The 19,978-nt window shown below is 44.0% G+C and overlaps 3 protein-coding genes across 4 annotated transcripts; all 3 read left to right on the forward strand.

Moving 5' to 3' along the window:
• The first annotated feature begins 269 nt into the window (after positions 1–269).
• On the forward strand, positions 270–5,068 carry LOC127313384 (protein LAZ1). 2 transcript variants are annotated; one of them, XM_051343895.2, is made up of 9 exons: positions 270–596; positions 946–1,321; positions 1,420–1,476; positions 1,566–1,674; positions 1,761–1,945; positions 2,040–2,128; positions 3,611–3,872; positions 3,992–4,235; positions 4,353–4,491. In XM_051343895.2, exons 2-9 carry the CDS (start codon positions 1,094–1,096, stop codon positions 4,361–4,363), a joined length of 1,185 nt encoding a protein of 394 aa, XP_051199855.1. In that variant the 5' UTR covers positions 270–596; positions 946–1,093; the 3' UTR covers positions 4,364–4,491. The 2 variants fall into 2 exon arrangements, with proteins under 2 accessions (XP_051199855.1, XP_051199854.1); XM_051343894.2 differs by having other exon boundaries at positions 281–596; positions 3,992–4,243; positions 4,353–5,068.
• A 2,314-nt stretch (positions 5,069–7,382) lies between these two features.
• On the forward strand, positions 7,383–13,798 carry LOC127313388 (1,4-alpha-glucan-branching enzyme, chloroplastic/amyloplastic). The gene is made up of 14 exons (XM_051343899.2): positions 7,383–7,617; positions 7,718–7,804; positions 8,236–8,443; positions 8,540–8,609; positions 9,436–9,705; positions 9,821–10,727; positions 11,041–11,157; positions 11,317–11,379; positions 11,875–11,982; positions 12,438–12,539; positions 12,716–12,783; positions 12,875–12,956; positions 13,074–13,190; positions 13,275–13,798. The coding sequence occupies exons 1-14, from the start codon at positions 7,537–7,539 to the stop codon at positions 13,497–13,499; spliced, it is 2,505 nt and encodes an 834-aa protein (XP_051199859.1). The 5' UTR covers positions 7,383–7,536; the 3' UTR covers positions 13,500–13,798.
• Positions 13,799–16,392: 2,594 nt separating this feature from the next.
• LOC127313395 (NAC domain-containing protein 22) lies at positions 16,393–17,873 on the forward strand. The gene has a single exon (XM_051343906.2). The coding sequence runs from the start codon at positions 16,488–16,490 to the stop codon at positions 17,391–17,393; it is 906 nt and encodes a 301-aa protein (XP_051199866.1). The 5' UTR covers positions 16,393–16,487; the 3' UTR covers positions 17,394–17,873.
• Positions 17,874–19,978: the final 2,105 nt, after the last annotated feature.

Genomic DNA, 19,978 nt, shown 5'->3' on the forward strand with positions numbered 1-19,978 from the left:
TACGCTTTCATCTACTATTCAGTTTGAGCACACCTTTGTATCCAATAAGTTTAGCTAGTGGTACTTGATAATTAGTTTACAAGTTTGAATAAGAATAAAATTTGGGAAAATAAGTGAGAAGAATGAGCAATTGAGAAGACGGGGGTTGACCTTGCGCATGTGTTGTTCATGCCAATGAAACTATTGCAAAGCCTATATCATTAGAACTTTTGCTACAACAAAATAGAATAAGAAGAATGTTTTCTTTTGTCTATATTTGCTTCTTGATGTGAGCTGGAAAGGAGTAAAGGATAAGAATCGGAGCAAAATTTGAGGAGGAGCGGCCGCCGGAGTAGAATCGCCGGGGCAGAAGGGTGGCGAGGGCTCGAGAACACAACGTTGGAACCATGCGAGGCAGCGTAGCCAGGTCGCCGCGCCCGTGTTCCCGTGTCTCTGTCTGATCTGATACTGATAATACGCTTCTGACACCTAACCCTCTTTCTTCTCTAATTATCCATCCTAACCAAACCTAACCCTCTCCTCCTCCCGATCCCCCCGATCCCGCATTTTGCCTCTCCGGCGCGGCGCGGCGTCGATCCGGTCCGGTTCCTCCAGAGGTACGTACGCGCTCCTCCTTCCCGCGCCTCGCCCTGTTTCCCACGCTTTGATCCGCCCGCCGACGAATTCGGCCGGAAATTAAGCTGCCGCGCCCATTCGTCCCCGATTCGCGGTTTGCGTAATTCTGTCCAGTTTCTCATTCGCCTGGCCCCTGATTCCGCGGCGCCCGGCTCGATGCGAATTGCGTATCATTGGGTGGGAATCAAGCTAGGTCTCTGCTTAGTTCTTTCGCACAAAAAAAAGGTTTCTTTGCTTCGTTTTCTAATTATATCACGACTCACGAGGGTCCCTTTCGATTTCGTCCTCTTAAGTGAATTCCTCATAAAATGTACAAATTGCTGCCTGCAGGTGAATCCCAGTGACTGTGAGCATTATTAGGTCCAAGGCTGGCCTCTGCATTTTTCGGTGGCTGACAAAAGGACATCGGTATCAGTTAGGCGAATAACTGGATTATGGTGCTCCACGAACTGCACTCCGGAGGGGCACGAGGTTGCGGATGCGCTGGAAACTCGAGAGAGGGCGCAGGGTTCGAGCGGAGTTGAGCTGTGGGGCACAGTACACAGAGCACAAGGCAATGGGCCTGGCCAGCCAGCTGCTCCTGGTGCTCAGGAGCTACTCCCTGCCTGTCTGGGCGACGATCATCTCCGGGCTCTTCGTCGTCGTCTCGCTCTCGCTGTCCCTCTTCCTGCTCTTCAACCACCTGTCGGCCTACAAGAACCCAGAGGTTGGTTTTATGGGGCGTTTTCTGGTCTGAGACATTGCAGTGAATGGATTGTTGGACATGTTTTTTACTTGTGGTTGCTGTTTTTGTGCTTTTTTCAGGAGCAGAAGTTCCTGGTCGGAGTTGTGCTGATGGTGCCAATTTATGCGATCGAGTCGGTAAGGTGCCTTGCTGCCAAGCGTGCAGTCACAATGTTGGCTGAGGTCGATTCAGCCGTTAACCTCCGTGCGTTATTCTACTGATGCAGTATATATCGTTGGTCAACCCATCGATCGGTGTTGATATTGAGATTCTGCGGGATGGCTACGAGGCATTTGCCATGTACTGTTTCGGCCGGTACCTAGTCGCGTGCTTAGGTACTCCCACTTTGTCTATCTGCCATTCCATTGTTATCAACATCCATGTCTTTGCCTGTCCTTATGATTAATCCTCTTCATGCTAGGTGGGGAAGATAGGACAATAGAGTTTCTGAAGAAGGAGGGCGGTTCTGGTTCCGATGCGCCACTTTTAGGCCACGCATCCGAAGAACGACTTGTGAACCACCCTTTTCCGATGAATTACATGTTGAACCCTTGGCCCATTGGCGAGTGGTTCTACATTGTCGTTAAGTCTGGGCTTGTCCAATATGTATGTCGCTCTTCAGATCCCGTTCCATTTGATTTTGCAGCATTTGCCTTCTGAAGGATGTTCCAACTGATACCTTCTCCTTTTCCTCTGATAGATGATAATGAAGACAATATGTGCTCTTCTTGCGGTGATTCTTGAATCCTTCGGGGTGTACTGTGAAGGGGAGTTTAAATGGAACTGTGGGTAAGACACATACTCATGAGCACAACCTATTTGTTCCACTCAATAATCTTGGCATGAACTTGTCTTATTCTGCTATACTGATACTGTACTACTCCCTCCAGCTTTTTAGATGCCGCTTTTTAGATTGTGTGCAGCAGTCCAGTCAGTGTTAATGTACACACCAGTATTTCGGTATATCATGTGTAATACCTATTGCTTGATTTTTTCATTAAAATGTATTTTGATCTCATTGTATTTTAAATAATTATAATAATATATAATGGCAAGAAGTAATGGTCGTCAAAGTTGTTTACTGTAGACTTTTCAGTGTCCAGAATGATAGGTCTAGCCAGTGTTCATGTACACACCATTATTTGGATTTGTCATATGTAAATCTTATTGACCATTTTTTAAATAAAAATACACTCTAATCTCATTGTATTTTAAAAACTACACCCTCCGTTCCATAATTCTTGTCGCAGATTCGAATGTATCTATTAAGCAAATATGTCTAGATACATCCGAATTGCTGACAAGAATTATGGAAAGAAGAGAGTAAATAATAGTAATGGTCAGATGTGTATATTGGACAATTTTTCAACGTCCAAAACAATAGGTAAAAAGAACACAGGTATCACTATTTTGTTCAGAAATCTTTATTTCAGGTGCATTCATGGTGTTTTTATACGTTCTCTGATATTCATGAGAAGATCATAATAACATATCAGTTCCTGTATGCTGTATCCTAGATTTTAGTTTTCCCACACCTGTTGTTTGGTTCAAATTGGATCCTTTTTTTCACCATAATTTGTTAAATTATGACGGAATGATTTTAGTTCTCTGATTTGAGTTGTGAGTTGTCCCACACCTGTTGTTTGGTTCAAATTGGATATTTTTTCACCGTAATTTGTTAAATTATGATGGAATGACTTTGATTTTTTTGCATCAACATTTCTGGTTAGCTCTTATAGATGAAATATTTATTCCAGCCCCGTTTCAAAAAAAAAAAAAAAAAATTCCAGCTGCATTCATGGCATTTTCTTTACACTCTTCAGATACTTATGAGAAAATCGTAATAGTATATCAATTCATGTATGCTGTATCCTAGATTTTTGTTGCCCTGCACCTTTTGTTTAATTACGAATTATAATTTATAGTTATCATATATTTGTCAAATTATGATGATTGCATTGAATGACTTGATCCGTCAGCTCTTATAAAATCTAAGAAACTCCATCCATTCGAAATTTGGAATACGTTTATGCATATCTTTGATTTGTAAGAAAACTACTGTAAGCTTTGCCTTGTTCTTTCCCCTCTACCATTCTATGTACAACTAATGTCATTGAACCTGCCCATGCATCCTATGATGCCGTTGGCTTCTACTGATGAACTACTTCGAGTTCTAGAGGCATGTGGTAGCTTTAGCGAACTTGTTCATGCATCTGATGATTTTAAATGCATTTTCTTGCTACTTATATGAGTTAATGTATTGTTTACCAGGTACTCTTACACAGCCATGGCTCTCAATTTCAGTCAGTCATGGGCCTTGTACTGTCTTGTTCAATTTTATGCCGTCATAAAAGATGAGCTAGCCCATATAAAGCCCCTTGCAAAGTTTCTCACATTCAAGTCTATTGTGTTCTTAACATGGTGGCAAGGTGTGGCAATTGCATTGCTCTCCAGCTGGGGTTTGTTGAGAGGCCCTATAGCTCAAGAGTTGCAGTTCAAGTCCAGTATTCAGGACTTCATCATCTGCATAGAGGTGGCCAAAAGTTACCATTTCAGTTTCTTCTGTGATACTGATAAATTCTTGTTTAACCATGTTGGAATTCTCAACTTTAGAATAGTCCTAACAAAGTTAATTTATATCATCCAATACAGATGGGTGTTGCTTCTCTTGTTCACCTGTACGTCTTCCCTGCAAAGCCATATGAGCTAATGGGCGATCGTTTCATGGGAGGGGTTTCAGTTCTTGGAGACTATGCTTCAGTTGACTGCCCTCTAGATCCAGATGAAGTTAAAGATAGCGAACGGCCAACCAAATTTAGGCTTCCCCAGCCAACCGATCATGTGAGATGCTCCACTGCCATAAAAGAAAGCGTCCGCGATGTTGTACTTGGAGGAGGTGAATATGTAAGAAAAAGATGCTACTTTGTTATTTACCCTCCCCTTATCTATTGCTCACTTTTATTTTGATCAGCTGTAGCTAAACCGAAACACCATGCCCGACCGAACCTTGCAGATTGTGAATGACCTGAAGTTCACCTTCGACCACGCAGTGGAGCCGATCAACGAGAAGATCCACCAGATATCCCAGAACATGAAGAAGCATGATAAAGAGAAGAATAAGAAGACGAACGATGACAGCTGCATCGACTCTCCGCGATCCCTGCATAGGGTGATCAGCGGGATCGACGACCCGCTTCTGAACGGGAGCCTCAGCGACAACAGCGGGCCGAAGAAATCGCGGAGGCAGCAGCGCAGGAGGTCGGGTGCAGGGAGTGGCGGGGAGAGCAGCGACCAAGGGCTGGGCGGGTATGAGATCCGAGGGCACAGGTGGATCACAAAGGAGTGAGGGTCAGAAATCCCAGTCTGAAATTCCTTTTGGAGAAGTGCTGGATTCTTTGGATATTCCTGACTGCTAGCTGAAAGGCATTAATCACCTGAAGCCTTGATGAATCGGGAGTCGGCGTGGAAGTATGATGTCTGACCCTTGCGACGCGGCAAATAGAGCTAGTATTTGTCGTCGGTTTTTTCATTTCGGCTGACAATTTCAGCTGATAGTGCCTCGATCGTATATACAGTATATAGCAGGATTACAGGCCTACATCAAGTAAAGGAAGGAATGAGCATGGCAGGCTCACACAGCATACCCATGCTGCATCCATCATTTCTATACCTTTTAGACGAACATGTTCTGTAAAGTGCAGACTAATAAGATGCAAATGAATTTATTGATGGCTGCTCTGAACCTGCAAGTGTTTTTTGGCGTCTGACGCTTCAGACAAGACCGTGCACATGGGATGATGAAGAAATCTTGTTCCTCTTATGTTCTCATCTCCATTTGTCTGGAAGTTTAAAGGATGACAGAAGCAGCTGTTTCTATCCATCATCGAGTCACCTAAAGTGCTCAAGCTGCAACACTGTCACATGGACAAGGAAAAAGGAAAACAAACAGTTGTTAGGAAAGCTACTTTTGTAAATGGAACTTTTGCTAAGCAAAGTGTTTATAATAATAAACCAATGGCGGAAATAAACTGTTGTTGAAGCGTACACAAGGGAATCTAACCCACAACACAAGGCAAAACCTCTGGTGAATCGCCTCAAACCTGAAGGGATGACACAAATCTTCCAAAGGGAAGGCGAGTGGGCGCTTGAGCTCGAACATTTCATGTCGGCCTCTATATATCTTTGTTGTTTCTTCCATCTAACAATGGTGTGCAAACCAGAAACAAAGAATCATCATAAAATTAATAGTGACGGAAAATAACCGAGACCAACAGGAACCGCGTGCCGCCCTACCACAAAGTCAAAAGCCATCACAAATGCCGGTGAACATTCTTTTTTTTGAACAGGGGTGGCCCCGAAGGACCTAGAGCTTCATTGCAGTCAAAGCAGTGGAGGTACAAATTACATCAAGAGTCAAAGTGAAACAAGAAATTACAATCTAACCCTGACTATTTGCACAAAGGACCCTAAGAAAGAAACAGAAAAAGCAATCGAGTCCAGCTCCTTCTCCACCACAGCAGGGCTCGCCGTCGTCAACCTGCATGCCGCTGGGGACACGACCACTTAGGGCATGTAGGTGGGAGCTAACAACTACGCAACCAGTAAACCTCCGCCGGAGGTTGATTGAGTCCTGGAGGTGACGGCCGTACGCCGTCGCTCGAGGTTGGAGGGGCCGCCCTTCGGCCATGTAGAACGGCGATAGTGGCGCCGTAGGGTACCTCCAGAAGAAGACCTGGAAGTGACGGCAAGACGCCATCACTCGAGGTTGGAGGGGCCGCCTTTCGGCCATGAAGAACGGCGAGAGTGGCGCTGTATGAGACCTCCGGTGAGAAGCTACGCTCCCCTGCTGCAGATCCAGTGGGCAGCCGACCAAAAGCCGCATCCCCTCCCCAATCACGCCACCATGGTAGATCAGGGAGAAAAAGTTACAGCTTCGGTCTTGACCACCAGATCCCGCCGAATCAACCTTATTTATGGAGATCTCCACGCTCCTCCGCCACCACAACACCGGCTCCGACCGCCGGAGCACCTTGGAGCAACTGAGGAAGATGGTTCGACGCCGGATCTGGCTGAGAAGATCCGCCGCCTCCCTCCCGGCATAGACGCCAGACGCCATATAGGACCAAACCCTAGACCTACCACTACCACTATCTACTCCTGCGCCTGCTCCTTCCCTACTCCGGCCGGCTATTCCGGCGGAGCGAGCATCAGAGCGGCCCGGCGAGAGAAAAACACCTATCAACCACTGTAGCGAGATGAGAGCGGTGGAGGGGGGGGGGGAATGAGCTCGACCCGTACGCCGCCGCCGGTGAACATTCGACAAACCATTCGGGAAGACCAATAGAAGCTTATTCTTTCCTCGGTGAACGTGCACTAGCTATTATGCCGGGTTAATACATCAAATAAGGAGTAGAGTAGCAATACAAGAGTTAATAAAAAAAATTATAGTTGCACAAACTCTTTCTCTCTCTCTTGTAGTCTTGTTTCTTTCAGAAAATCTATCTCTCTATCTTAAAAAATGGCATAATCCTTTTTTGAAAAAGATACAAAAAAAAAAAAGAACCAACCTAAGGTTGAGTGGTTAGGAGGATGGTTGTATCCCCAGTCCACAAGATTTCAAACCCCAGGTTTGACATCTGCGTGTCTCATAAAGATGGAATATTCTTTCAATGGGAGGCGACATTCCCGCCGACAGTGAGGCGTTCGGGGTGACTTCGTCAATTTCAATATCTGATCCGCCAACTCAGTCTACCGGAGGTGCTCATAGAGGTAGAGTGTGCATGTGTGCGTTTATGGAGATAAGTGTACGCGCGTGTATGTGAGCGACTACATTTGTACTGTGTTTCGAAAGAAAAAAATACTTTTTCAAAGTGGAGAGACACGTGAGAGCCCCGACCTTTTTACTTTTTTCTTTAACAAACAAACCTTTTCACTGGCCTAGCGACGCAGGCCTTCTCCCTGACCATCCACGTGGCACTATGGCCCACCCGGGCCCACAGATCCGCATCCACCTCGTCGTCCTCGTGCCTCCCCTGAATTGCTTCCACTCCACTCTTCTCCTCGAACAGGCCAAGAAAAAAATCACGCCTTTCCTTCCGCTCCGCTCGGCCTCCGGCGTCCTCCGGCCGCTATAAATCGGCCGCGGAAAATGGGACTATCCTCCGCCATCGACAGCTCCGCCGCCCTCACCCGCGACGATGCTCTGCCTCACCACCTCGTCGCCCTCCGCCCTGCCGCGCCCCTCTCCCGCCGCTGACCGCCCGGGCCCCGGGATCTCGGTGAGTCACTGGTTGTTAGAGATCTTGTTTCCGTCCTACCAGCGCCCAGTTTCTTGATGCGATGCGATGTAATGATGTGATGCCGCGCGCGTACGTGCAGGGTGGCGGCGGCGGCGGCAATGTGCGGCTGAGCGGCGTCGTGGTGCCGTCCGTCCCGTCCTCGCTTCGCTGGTCGTGGCCACGCAAGGTACGCGTCCTCCCTCTTTTACCCCAGATTCGCGAGTACGACGCCGTGTTGCTAATCCCTCCCAGAAAATGGAATTCCATCGTCAGTACTAGTACTAACTAATAATCTGAGATTGGATTTCGTTCAAAACAAACACATGATCCAGAACCTGCTTCATGATGCGGATGGGATTTCGAAGAAATTCCTTTACACTGATGTGATCCATAGTGTACATTTCCTCCGCTGCAGCATTCCAACCGTGCTACTACTCGCTTGCAACACAACAACCCAAGCGCGCGCGTGTGATCCGTGATTAAATGTAGCAACAGATTTCCACGCCGTGACAAAAATATCTGATCGATATACAAGCGCACGATCACGTGTTCTATCTGCCCCTCTTGTTCAGTCTTAGATCGGCCGCTTGGTCTAACTGCCATTCATATATATGCAAGGCCAAGAGCAAGTTTTCTGTCCCCGTGACCGCGCAAGGAACCGAGACTATGACAACAGGTGGAGATGGCCTCGGCCACCTCCCCATCTACGATCTGGATCCGAAGCTGGCCGGATTCAAGGAGCACTTCGATTACAGGATGAAAAGGTACCTTGACCAGAAACAATCGATTGAGCAACATGAGGGGAGCCTTGAAGAGTTTGCTAAAGGTTAGCTTCTGTTCATGCGTTCGGAATGCTAGTGCTCATGGCATCCGCAGCACGACATGATCTAACTCTGTTTTTTGGGCCTTCGGTTTGTTGTAGGCTATCTGAAGTTTGGGATCAACAAAGAAGGTGATGCATCTGTGTACCGTGAATGGGCCCCTGCTGCAGTGTAAGTTCTGTCGGTTAATCTAGGTGTTAGACTTGGCGGGTTTAGCTCTTTTTCAGTTAAGTTCAGTTAGCGTCAGGTAGAGTTTCAGCTAGTGCGTTGTTTGACTCGATCATTCCCTGTTCTCACGATTGCTTGGACGTGGGATGGCATGTTGATGAAGGGCATTGTGTTAGCCAGACACGATGGATTTCTTGTGAGTAGAAGGAAGAAGAAGAACGCAGAAAAGCTGCAAGTTGTTGGCAGCACCCAAACACCTGTCTCCACTTTTGAATCTTTCTCCGAATTTCGTTCTCTGGAAGTCCAGAAGTGGTATCAGAGCCTGCTCGTGATCAATAGCAGGCTGCTCCCTCGCCGTAAGAGCTTCCCATCTCCTGCTTGCCGTGGGCAGTCCGATGTGATGCCATGGGGCAAGCTGGTGGTGTGCGAGAGTCGTTAGGGAGGGCGGCTGCGTACCCAGTACCCGATACTGACGTGCACCAAGTACGCGGATTGGGCGCTGGTCGTGCGCTCTAATGTATGGAATGCTTAAGCTGTCTAAGAACTATTTTCCAATTTTGTTTCCAATGAGATGGTTTGTGTTGTCTGATAGTAGCTAGTAAAAAAAAGGAAACGGTTTCGAGTTTTCACTAATGCCATGTTTTGGGCTGTTAACATAAGCATTACCCGTAGTGGACTATGAAGCACCGAATAGAGAAAATATGTTTCCCTTTTCTGATTGTGCTTGTAGTTGACTGGTGCTCATTTCATTTATGGCAATGCTTACTTCCCACTTTCTTTAGTAGAGTCATGTATTTACTTGCAAGTCTCTTCTACTTCATGGGTGTAGGGAAGCACAGCTTGTTGGCGACTTCAACAACTGGGATGGTTCTAAGCACAAGATGACAAAGGATAGTTTTGGCGTTTGGTCAATCAAGATTTCTCATGTCAATGGGAAACCTGCCATCCCTCACAATTCCAAGGTTAAATTTCGATTTAGGCATGGAGGTGGAGTATGGGCTGATCGGATTCCAGCATGGATTCGTTATGCTACTGTTGATGCCTCTAAATTCGGAGCTCCTTACGATGGTGTTCACTGGGATCCACCAACTAGTGAAAGGTATACTCTTAGTGGCTCGAAATATTGTAACGATGAGGAAGAAATCTGAGAAAATTAACAAAAAATAAATAAAATAAATGCGGCGACATGATAATTTTTTCTGCTCATTCTACAGGTATGTGTTTAAGCATTCACGGCCTCGAAAGCCTGACGCTCCACGTATCTACGAGGCCCATATTGGGATGAGTGGTGAAAAGCCTGAAGTAAGCACATACAGAGAATTTGCAGACAATGTGCTACCACGCATAAGGGCAAATAACTACAACACAGTTCAGCTGATGGCAATCATGGAACATTCCTACTATGCTTCTTTTGGGTATCATGTGACAAATTTCTTTGCAGTCAGCAGCAGATCAGGCACGCCAGAGGACCTCAAATATCTTGTTGACAAGGCGCATAGTTTAGGATTGCGTGTTCTGATGGATGTTGTCCATAGCCATGCGAGCAATAACAGGACAGATGGTCTAAATGGCTATGATGTTGGACAAAACACACAGGAGTCTTATTTTCACACAGGCGACAGGGGCTACCATAAACTGTGGGATAGCCGCCTGTTCAACTATGCTAATTGGGAGGTCTTAAGATTTCTTCTTTCTAACTTGAGATATTGGATGGACGAATTCATGTTTGATGGCTTTCGATTTGACGGGGTTACATCCATGCTATACAATCATAATGGTATCAATATGTCATTCACTGGAAATTACAAGGAGTATTTCGGGTTGGATACCAATGTAGATGCAGTTGTGTACATGATGCTCGCGAACCATTTAATGCACAAACTCTTGCCTGAAGCAACTGTTGTAGCAGAAGATGTTTCAGGCATGCCAGTGCTTTGTCGGTCAGTTGATGAAGGTGGAGTAGGCTTTGACTATCGCCTGGCTATGGCTATTCCTGATAGATGGATTGACTACCTGAAGAACAAAGACGACCTTGAATGGTCAATGAGTGGAATAGCACAGACTTTGACTAACAGGAGATACACGGAAAAGTGCATTGCGTATGCTGAGAGCCATGATCAGGTATGTTTGCCTTTGTTGTTGTGCGTGAGTGCATTTTTTTTTGGGGTCAGGGCGCTATTCTAAGAACATATAGTTCAAAAGTGAGGCACTTCCTTTGCCTGGTAGATGGATTAAGAAATAGACACTAGGCTCGATGAAGTGTCAGAATATATATCATAGGTTATCATTGTTCTTTTCTGATAAATAGTGTTAGTAACCACTAACCAGTAATTATAGACCATGTAAGCATGTCCAAAGATCTGCAGCTGTATATCATTGACTTCATATTCGTCTATTGAAACAACTGAATAATTATTTTCACTCAAAATTGCAGTCTATTGTTGGTGACAAGACTATGGCATTTCTCTTAATGGACAAAGAAATGTATACTGGCATGTCAGACCTGCAGCCTGCTTCACCTACAATTGATCGTGGCATTGCACTTCAAAAGGTTCAATTATTTTCAAGTATTCCTGAATTTGATAGTTCTAGTTCTAGATGGTGTTGTAATCTTTGTAGGTTTGCTCAGAGTTCTGTTTAGCCCTTGAAAAGGCCAAGGTGTCCCAGTCCCATTTGGTACATTGGGCTTATTGTGTTACAAATATTTCAGATGATTCACTTTATCACTATGGCCCTTGGAGGTGATGGCTACTTAAATTTTATGGGTAATGAGGTAATATCTAGTGACCCGTCGAAACTTGTTTCTGATCAATCTATTTTTCATGATTCCATTAAGAAATTTATTCCTTTGTGTGGGGATTGCGCAAGGTGCAAAAATTCAAACCTCTGTTTTCTAAGATAACCAAAGTATGCTCGAGCTATTTCTGTGTTATCACTATCATTTAGATGTGCTGGTAGTTAATCTTTATTTAATTCATAGTTGGTTTTGATTTGAGCATGGCAGTCTTCTGTTTGTTGCTCGATCAACTTGTCCAATTTATATGTATGCCAACATCACATATGTATGAATATTCCCTGTTTGAAATATTTTATTTGAAACCATTATTTCTCCGTAAATGATGCAAACATGATATTATCAATTATGCTATTCATGTTTACATGTAAGGCAAGCTTCTTGCACAAATCCGTAGCAATTAGCAAATTGCTGTTACCACACCACATTTATATCTCTTCTCTAACTCGTAGTGATGTTGCAATTTCTTTTTAGTTTGGCCACCCTGAATGGATTGACTTTCCAAGAGAGGGCAACGGTTGGAGCTATGATAAATGTAGACGGCAGTGGAGCCTCGTCGACACTGATCACCTACGATACAAGGTTATGCCTATGCATTAGTTTTACAGTTTCTGGTCTGGTATCTCTCTTGAGTTCTTGACCTTCCCTTATCTCATTTTATAGCTATTTACACTGGGTTCCAACTTACGTCTGTGTTGGGCTAGAGTTTCTCTTATAACACTTCATATTAGGCCTTTCCAACTAATCTAAGTTTCTGATCTCTTACCAGTTGCTCAGTACAATGATCAATCCTTCCTGTGATAACCTATTGAATTCTTGGTTCTTACACATTACTGATGAGCAGTACATACATTATCCATGTGTAAACTGGCATTGTATTTTCTCCAATTTTATTTCAAAGCCGTGTTCTTTTTCTGACAGGAAGTTTTTGTCTCTGCATATTATAATAAATATACCCTATCACAATTTTTTTTTCATATTATATCCTCTGCATTCAAGCATTAATATTTCTCACCTAACGAATAAAATTTAAACAGTACATGAACGCATTTGATCAAGCAATGAATGCACTCGACGAGAAATTTTCCTTCCTATCATCATCAAAGCAGATTGTGAGCGACATGGATGAGGACAAAAAGGTAATTAACTATACAATCTTTAGTCAGGGCACTTCTTGCATAATTTGTTCCGCTCTTACTTTTAGGAGTACCAGCAACCCTGACTTGCTTGTGCTTTTTGTGACCTTGATATTTGCTTGATATGAACCGTTGTTGTCTAAAAATGGACTGTGCACCTAATCCAACATCCTTTCCAGGTTATTGTATTTGAGCGTGGAGATTTGGTTTTTGTCTTCAATTTTCATCCCAACAAAACTTATGACGGGTAACTGCATTATTTCGAGTTGCGCCTTTCAATATTTCTTCTGCTTAATGTGCAAGGTGCTTAATCTCATCTCTACTTGCAAAACATGCAGTTACAAAGTTGGATGTGATTTGCCTGGGAAATACAGAGTTGCTCTAGACTCCGACGCTCTGATGTTTGGTGGACATGGAAGAGTAAGCAATGCCAATGATTTTCAAGATCTGTTTTGCAATCCTTTTCTCATGCAATAGGGGCCATCAAGGTTGCATCAGATTATCTTACTCGCTGTGTTGATCTGTGTCGTATCGCAGGTTGGCCATGACGTGGATCACTTCACGTCAACTGAAGGAGTACCAGGAGTGCCTGAAACAAACTTCAACAACCGCCCCAACTCATTCAGAATCCTGTCTCCACCCCGCACTTGTGTGGTAATACTAATTCTACGAAGATTCAGTAGTTAACTAATTAAAATAACAAAACCGTAGTAAGACCTCACAAAATTCTTATACCAGGCATACTATCTTGTTGACGAAAAAGCTGAAAGGCGTAAGAAGGAAGCAGCTGTTTCTTGGGAGGAGAATGTGACTATGGGGTACATCGATGTTGAAGCTACTCACGCCAAAGAGAGAACAGACGATGAGGCGACCTCTGGTTCCAAAAAAGCGTCAACAGAGAATGTCTCTGGCAACAAGGGAATGAACTTTGTGTTCCATTCGTATGACGACGGCAAGAAATAAGCACCGTATGACTGCTTGATCGGGACAGGCTGCTGGTGCCCTTGTCTGCTTTCACTAGCAGTAACAATAGCAATAATATTGAGCTGTGCAAACTTGAGATTCTGGCTTCGACTTGGCAGAGGTTACCTGCTGTACGAACTGCATGTATAGCTCTCTAGAAAGAGAAATAAGCAGTGATGGTGTGGGGCAAGACCCGGGTCAGGTCCGGTTATATGTGAGCAATATGCGTGGCCCGGGTTATCCTGTCATAAAAAAGTATAGGGCTTCAAGCCCAAAATAAAACAGTTGTGTGTTTGCAATTTATTTTTGCCTCCATGATAAACTACACTGTGTGTATCTTCTGACAGTAACTGAAGAGCCGAGGAAGCTTCGCTCCTTGTTTCCTTTCTTCAGACCAGGTGTCGTGTTGGCACACATATGTAAGCCATCTTATCATGTACCAAATTTTCTCCAGTTGAAAGAAGATCCATCGCTAACGACCTCTTTTTTCCAGGTCTTGTTCCTCCACAACAAGGCAGCCATCATCATCATCTTAAGCAGCAGCAGCACCAATGGCCACTGAAGCCACAACAAACGCATGAGGGCGACGGTAAGTGGGAAGACTTGGACCGTTTCAAAGTACACCGCTGCCATGTCCATCTTCTTCTCCCTCTTCTATTGTGTTTGTGGTTTACAGGTGAGTTGGCTGGCTTCATTGCATTTTTTCTGCGTGAACAGAAGTGGTGCAACCATTGAAATCGACTACGACCTGAGCTGGATGGTGGAAGTGGTCTAGATTCTACGTGATGTGGATGTAGGGTCTTCTTTTCTTGGTTTTCTAGCAGCAGACAAGTCGGTCCATGGCTGTTGCTTGTGACACTGAAATAAACACTACTCCCAGTATTTCGCTACATCATAACAACAAAATTATAATATACTACCTATGTATTCAAATACACCGTAATCCGCGTTCTTTCAGAATTGATTAACTTCATGAATACATTTTGTATATAACCTTTGAATTTCTTTTCCCTTGTCACTTCAATCAATATACGGAATTTATTTTGTAGCTGTTTGCTAGGAGGGTTCCAAAGTTGCTTCCTGTGAAGGCACAAGAAATGTTGAACGCGGGGTTGCTCTACTGCTTTACCATCTTTTTTCTCTCTCAAAATGTCAACATTTATTAATTTGGCCAGACTTGCCAAATGCAATGTACCTAAAAAGTGAAACCACCTTATGAAACCCTATTATTTATTATACAATTCTTTTTTTTCCGCAGCCCAGCACTAGCATGCAGCAGCCAAAACTATCCGCAATGATTTCCACTTTGAAAATAATTTCGTCAAAAAAGGAAAAAAAATATAACCAGAACTTGGAACAATTCAACACGGTTTTGTGCATTCAGGGAACTTTGTTTGGAGATATGTGAATAGAGCACTATCATGGCGACCTGACCCCATGGAGTCATGGTGTCATCTCTTTGGAATTTCCTGTGGAAATCCATGGCCAAGCGCCGCTAGTGGACACGCACGTACGAATTGTTGAAAATCTTCGGTGATTTTCTTTGAGATAGTTCTTGAGACAGTGACCTACCTCTTACCGTTTCAAAGCAAAGACATCCGTGTCAGTGGAGCCCTGCGGCTGAGGTAATGAGCTTCACTGATCAATACCTTCTGGATTCCCAATTTGAACCTAGAAATTCTGTTTGAAACAGTGAAGAAATTCTTGCCCCGTTCAGAGTAGGACGAAAGTGTGTTCATGGTGTTAACAACAGGTGAGTAGTTAATAGCCGAATTGAGGTTCCCAGGATCAAAGAAACCAAGTCAAAGATTTGTGCTTAACATTTCACTCTTTGTCCTAAGTTACATCAAAAATATATGAGGTTAAGAACAATGGCTGCGCAAGAATTGACCCAGGGTCAACAATGGCTACGTTGTTTATACAGGTCAGACAAGATTCTCCACACCGTCATGAAAGCTACGTCAACCCAATCTGATTACTCGTAGTAATCTCCTGACTGTCCAATCACAAACTCGCCAGTATATTACATACACTGTAAATTTAAGAATGATATATTTGTGGACACTCTGAACATGATATTAATTTCTTTGGGGACAAATTGGACCAGCTTAGAGCCAATACCACACGCGTATGATTCGACAATATTTGAAATGTTTGATACTGTCGAATTTACTGTGTGGGTTGCTCTGAGTGCTTGACCAATTATGATTTTTCCACCATCTTGAATTAGCTAAACTAAGTGGATTGTAACAGGGGACCACTACACAAAAAAGTGAGAGATTAAATAACACTAAACTGCGAGAGACTTATTATATCCTTCGAAGAAAAAATGTTCATCAAAATTTGAGACAACAGTCAATAGAAGATACATCCACAACAGTACACTTGTCACTTTCCCATCGTAGTTCTCAGTAGAATCCTACACCATTAGATTTGTATTGTGATTCGTGCAGCTGAATTGTAAGTTTATTTGTGCTAATGGTGAGTTGCAACATAGCTTTGCAACTGAGATTCGATGACGTTATCAGAATTAGTCGCACCCTTTTCTATCATTTTCAACCCCTTTCAAATCTTTTTTACCACGAAATAAAATCACCATTAGACTAATTAACATGTACAGATAGCCACACACTAACTAATCATACTCACACTGAATAATCACACTCACACTGGTTAGCTATCTAACTTGACCCCCAGTCAGTTAATCAACGCAAATTACCAATTAAGAATTCCAAGTCCAACACACACTCACTCACTCACTATCTGTTGGGCCAGTAAAAGTCATGCGAAGACTTGGAATTGATTTCTTTTTGCACAGAGAGCGACCACTTTAAAAGTTTTAATTCCCTCCCTCTTCAGCACCGGCCTATATATGCATACATCCGGTCCTCCCAACACCATTCATCTAACAACTTGCCACACTTGAATCTACTCAAGCTATCTAGCTCCATCAGTAATCGGTCGAGCATACAGTTAGCTGATCGGTCCATGGAGCGGCGAGCAGGGGGAGGAGGTGGAGCAGCCGCGACGTCGCTGGACCTGCCGGGGTTCCGGTTCCACCCGACGGAGGAGGAGCTGCTGGAGTTCTACCTCAAGCAGCAGGTCATGGCCGGCGGCCGCACCAACAGCAGCAACAAGAAGCAGCAAATCAGCTTCGACATCATCCCAACAGTGCATCTGTACCGGCACGATCCCTGGGACCTGCCGGCGCTCGCCGCCATCGCCAGCGAGCGGGAGTGGTACTTCTTCGTGCCCCGCGACGGCGCCCGAGGGAAGGTCCAGGGTGGCGGGAGGCCCAGCCGGACCACGGAGCGCGGGTTCTGGAAGGCCACGGGGTCCGACCGCGCCGTGCGGTGCGCCGCCGACCCCAAGCGCCTCGTGGGGCTCAAGAAGACGCTGGTCTACTACCAGGGCCGCGCGCCCCGGGGCGCCAAGACCGACTGGGTCATGAACGAGTACCGCCTACCCGAAGTGGTGGACGGCAAGGCCGACCTGCAGCAGGAGGTGGTGCTCTGCAAGGTCTACCGCAAGGCCGTGTCGCTCAAGGAGCTTGAGCAGCGGGTCGCCATGGAGGAGCTCGCGCGCACCCGCCATTCCGTCTCCCAGTCCCACTCACACTGCAGCGCCGCCTCACCGGACGACTCGTCGTCATCGGCGTCGGAGGTTGTCCACGAGGCTGCCGCCGCCACCGCCGCAGGAGTGAAGAAAGAGGAGGTGTCAGTGGCAGCCGTGGCGAGGCCGGCGGCGATGAGGCTGCCGCAGCTGGAGACGCCGCGGGGGCCCGGCGGCGGGCTGGAGTGGATGCAGGACCCGTTCCTGACGCAGCTGAGGAGCCCCTGGATGGAGAGCCTCTGCTTGTCTCCCTTCTACGCCAGCAGCGTCCTCAACTTCTAGAACCAGAGTAATAGTAATTAACTAGTCGGTTAATCCATGGAGCCATTTCAAACTTCACAGGTCGTGAATATATGATGATCGAATACAAGGTATATACAGTTATGTAATCAGATACTACATATTGTAAGATATAGAACATGGGCACCGCTGCACGGCGTCAGACGCGGATCTCACAACTCGAGCTTTTGGGACCGACTGCCGAGTGGACTGGTTGCTGCATCAAATTCAATACAAGATGAAGATAGAGAAAAGGGATGGTGCCTACTTTCACCGTCTAAAAATAGGTATCTCAACTTTATCTAGATACGGATATATCTCTAATTGGATAAAAGTAAGAGATCTATTTTTAGATGGAGTGAGTACTATTTCAGAATGTATGTAGGTAGAACAACCTCGGTGGAAACACAATTAACTATGGTAAAAGGATGGTTGTACCGAAAATGACCATCTTTTCTATTAAAAGGAGACTATGACCATTTCTGACTAGTGGATTTCAACAAGAAAGATAAATGTGGTGAATAGTAGAGGAATGAAGAACACAAATATTGCACGTGTTGATTCACTTGATTGCAAATGGCAGTTTCTGGTGAATATTCGAGTTTCTAGGAAATTCATGTGCAAGGTTAGATTTCATTAAGTTGAAAGGAAATTCTTTATGAAACCCAAAATCATGTGAATACATAAAACAAACTGTACAAATAGCTTAATTGTTACTCACTTCATTCTAAATTAATTTACACGCTATTCATTGAAAATTAGCAAAATCTGAAACACGTCAGATATATGCGTATCTAGACTAAATCTTACCTAAGTTGCGACAGCTAAACTGAAATGGGGGAAATATTTTTTTTTGAAACAACATGAGGGGATGTTTTCTACGCCATTTACATCCTACATTAAAAAAAGATCACACCATGAGTAACTGTGTTTTTTCTTACTCACTAGTGTCACAATGACTCAACTTTTAAAACTAGAAAAACATGAGGGGATGTGTCGTTTTTCAGTGAGCCCGACCCCAGGATTTGAGCTACAGACACGCATACATATCCTCTGTGCATGTGATTTATACCTTGTGTAAAAATTCACCGAATCTAACATCCGAATTCGAGACGGGTTCAACATGCAGTTTCAGAGTAATTTGCTAATGCATATTGCCAAAAGAAAAAAAGTTCAGGTAAATAATTAGTTTAATACCTACAACTATGATGGTCATGTTCAATATTAAGTGTGATATCTTTGGCACCAATTTAAATTTGGAGTAAAAAATGCATTGACGCGTCAATATACACTCCATTCGACATATATGCATGGTCTAGTTTCAGGAACATACGAAACCTCATCTAACTAGGTAGATAGGCGAGCTTCGCCTCGCTGCCTACAATCCGCTTTGGCACTGCGTGTTAGGCGTGCTAGGCTAGAGGGTGTTCACATTCGAGCATGCAACCTCTTGATGAATTTTTTTGATAGTGCTTGATGCAATGTTTGATGAACCATATATCTGATAGATAAATTGTTTCTATTGGCTAATAGCCTTACACTCATTTCACACCAGCGGTGTGAGTGATGCATTGATCAAGAAACTAATACTAAAGAACCAGGGAACATATGGAATCCCATAATCGGAATGTTGCAGCAATACATATACATAACACTGTTCCATCTCTGCTATACTCTAGTAGAATTTCATGCAAAAAGTGAAAATACATACACCAATGGGCATTCAGTCATTCAATCTACCTGTTAATAAGACAACTTTGTAAAGCAGATATATTTAGTATTTCCCGAGGTATCAATCCACTTCACGGTTTCATTTTGTTCTTACCTTGTACGCAAAACAAACACTTTGTTGCAAGTTGAAATATGTTTCACTGGATCTGTCATGATAACACTTCAAAAATTGCCAACTAAAGACCAATGTTTTATCTGAGACATTTTATCTTCTTTATGATACTACCCGGTTTAGTTGAACAGGCAAAAAACCCCGAAAAGAGACCACTATATCATAATCCAAAATGCAATTGGTACTCTCTTTTTTAAAAAAATGTTCACATGCTCCCAGGCGACAACAGGACAATATTCAGACATGGACCATTCTACATGCCGTTAAGAGAAAATATGCAGCAAAGGACATACCGTAACTAAACAAACAACAATCTAATTTCAGTTTGCAATACTTCCTATGGGAGGATTTTCTGAGCATTTCCTTCTTGAACTAAGGCATCAAGGGTGCTGCAAAAACTTTTTTGGACCCAAAGCTGTTGTTTAATGACCCAATAGGAAATGGTTGCATGCTTCTGAGTCAAGTGTCTGATGAAATTCCTAAAAAGTGATGCTTGACGCCTACTGCTTCGTACAGACTACTCAAGTTTGTTTGGAGTAGAATTCACTTTATCGAAAAACAATTTGTTGGCTATTTCATGAATACTTTGGATATTTATTGAAGAAGGCATTCGTCAAGTACACTATGTACTTGCATCACCGGTTATCTTTGTCATATTGTCACTAAGGTAATTATGTGTTGCTCCTAGATATGTTCCGCTTTGTGGAAATTTTTTTTTTGGTGTGTAGAGTAGATTAATCCAGTA

This window comes from Lolium perenne, chromosome 7 (genome assembly GCF_019359855.2).
Source record: "Lolium perenne isolate Kyuss_39 chromosome 7, Kyuss_2.0, whole genome shotgun sequence".
NCBI classification, from domain to species: Eukaryota; Viridiplantae; Streptophyta; class Magnoliopsida; order Poales; family Poaceae; genus Lolium; species Lolium perenne.

Coding starts and splice junctions, on each gene's coding strand:
- LOC127313384 (XM_051343894.2), top strand. CDS start 1,094: ATGCGCTGGAAACTCGAGAGAGGGCGCAGGGTTCGAGCGGAGTTGAGC. Junction 1,946..2,039: donor AGTCTGGGCTTGTCCAATAT/GTATGTCGCTCT, acceptor TTCCTCTGATAG/ATGATAATGAAGACAATATG. Junction 4,244..4,352: donor TACTTGGAGGAGGTGAATAT/GTAAGAAAAAGA, acceptor CGAACCTTGCAG/ATTGTGAATGACCTGAAGTT.
- LOC127313388 (XM_051343899.2), top strand. CDS start 7,537: ATGCTCTGCCTCACCACCTCGTCGCCCTCCGCCCTGCCGCGCCCCTCT. Junction 10,728..11,040: donor ATGCTGAGAGCCATGATCAG/GTATGTTTGCCT, acceptor TCAAAATTGCAG/TCTATTGTTGGTGACAAGAC. Junction 11,380..11,874: donor TAAATTTTATGGGTAATGAG/GTAATATCTAGT, acceptor ATTTCTTTTTAG/TTTGGCCACCCTGAATGGAT.
- LOC127313395 (XM_051343906.2), top strand. CDS start 16,488: ATGGAGCGGCGAGCAGGGGGAGGAGGTGGAGCAGCCGCGACGTCGCTG.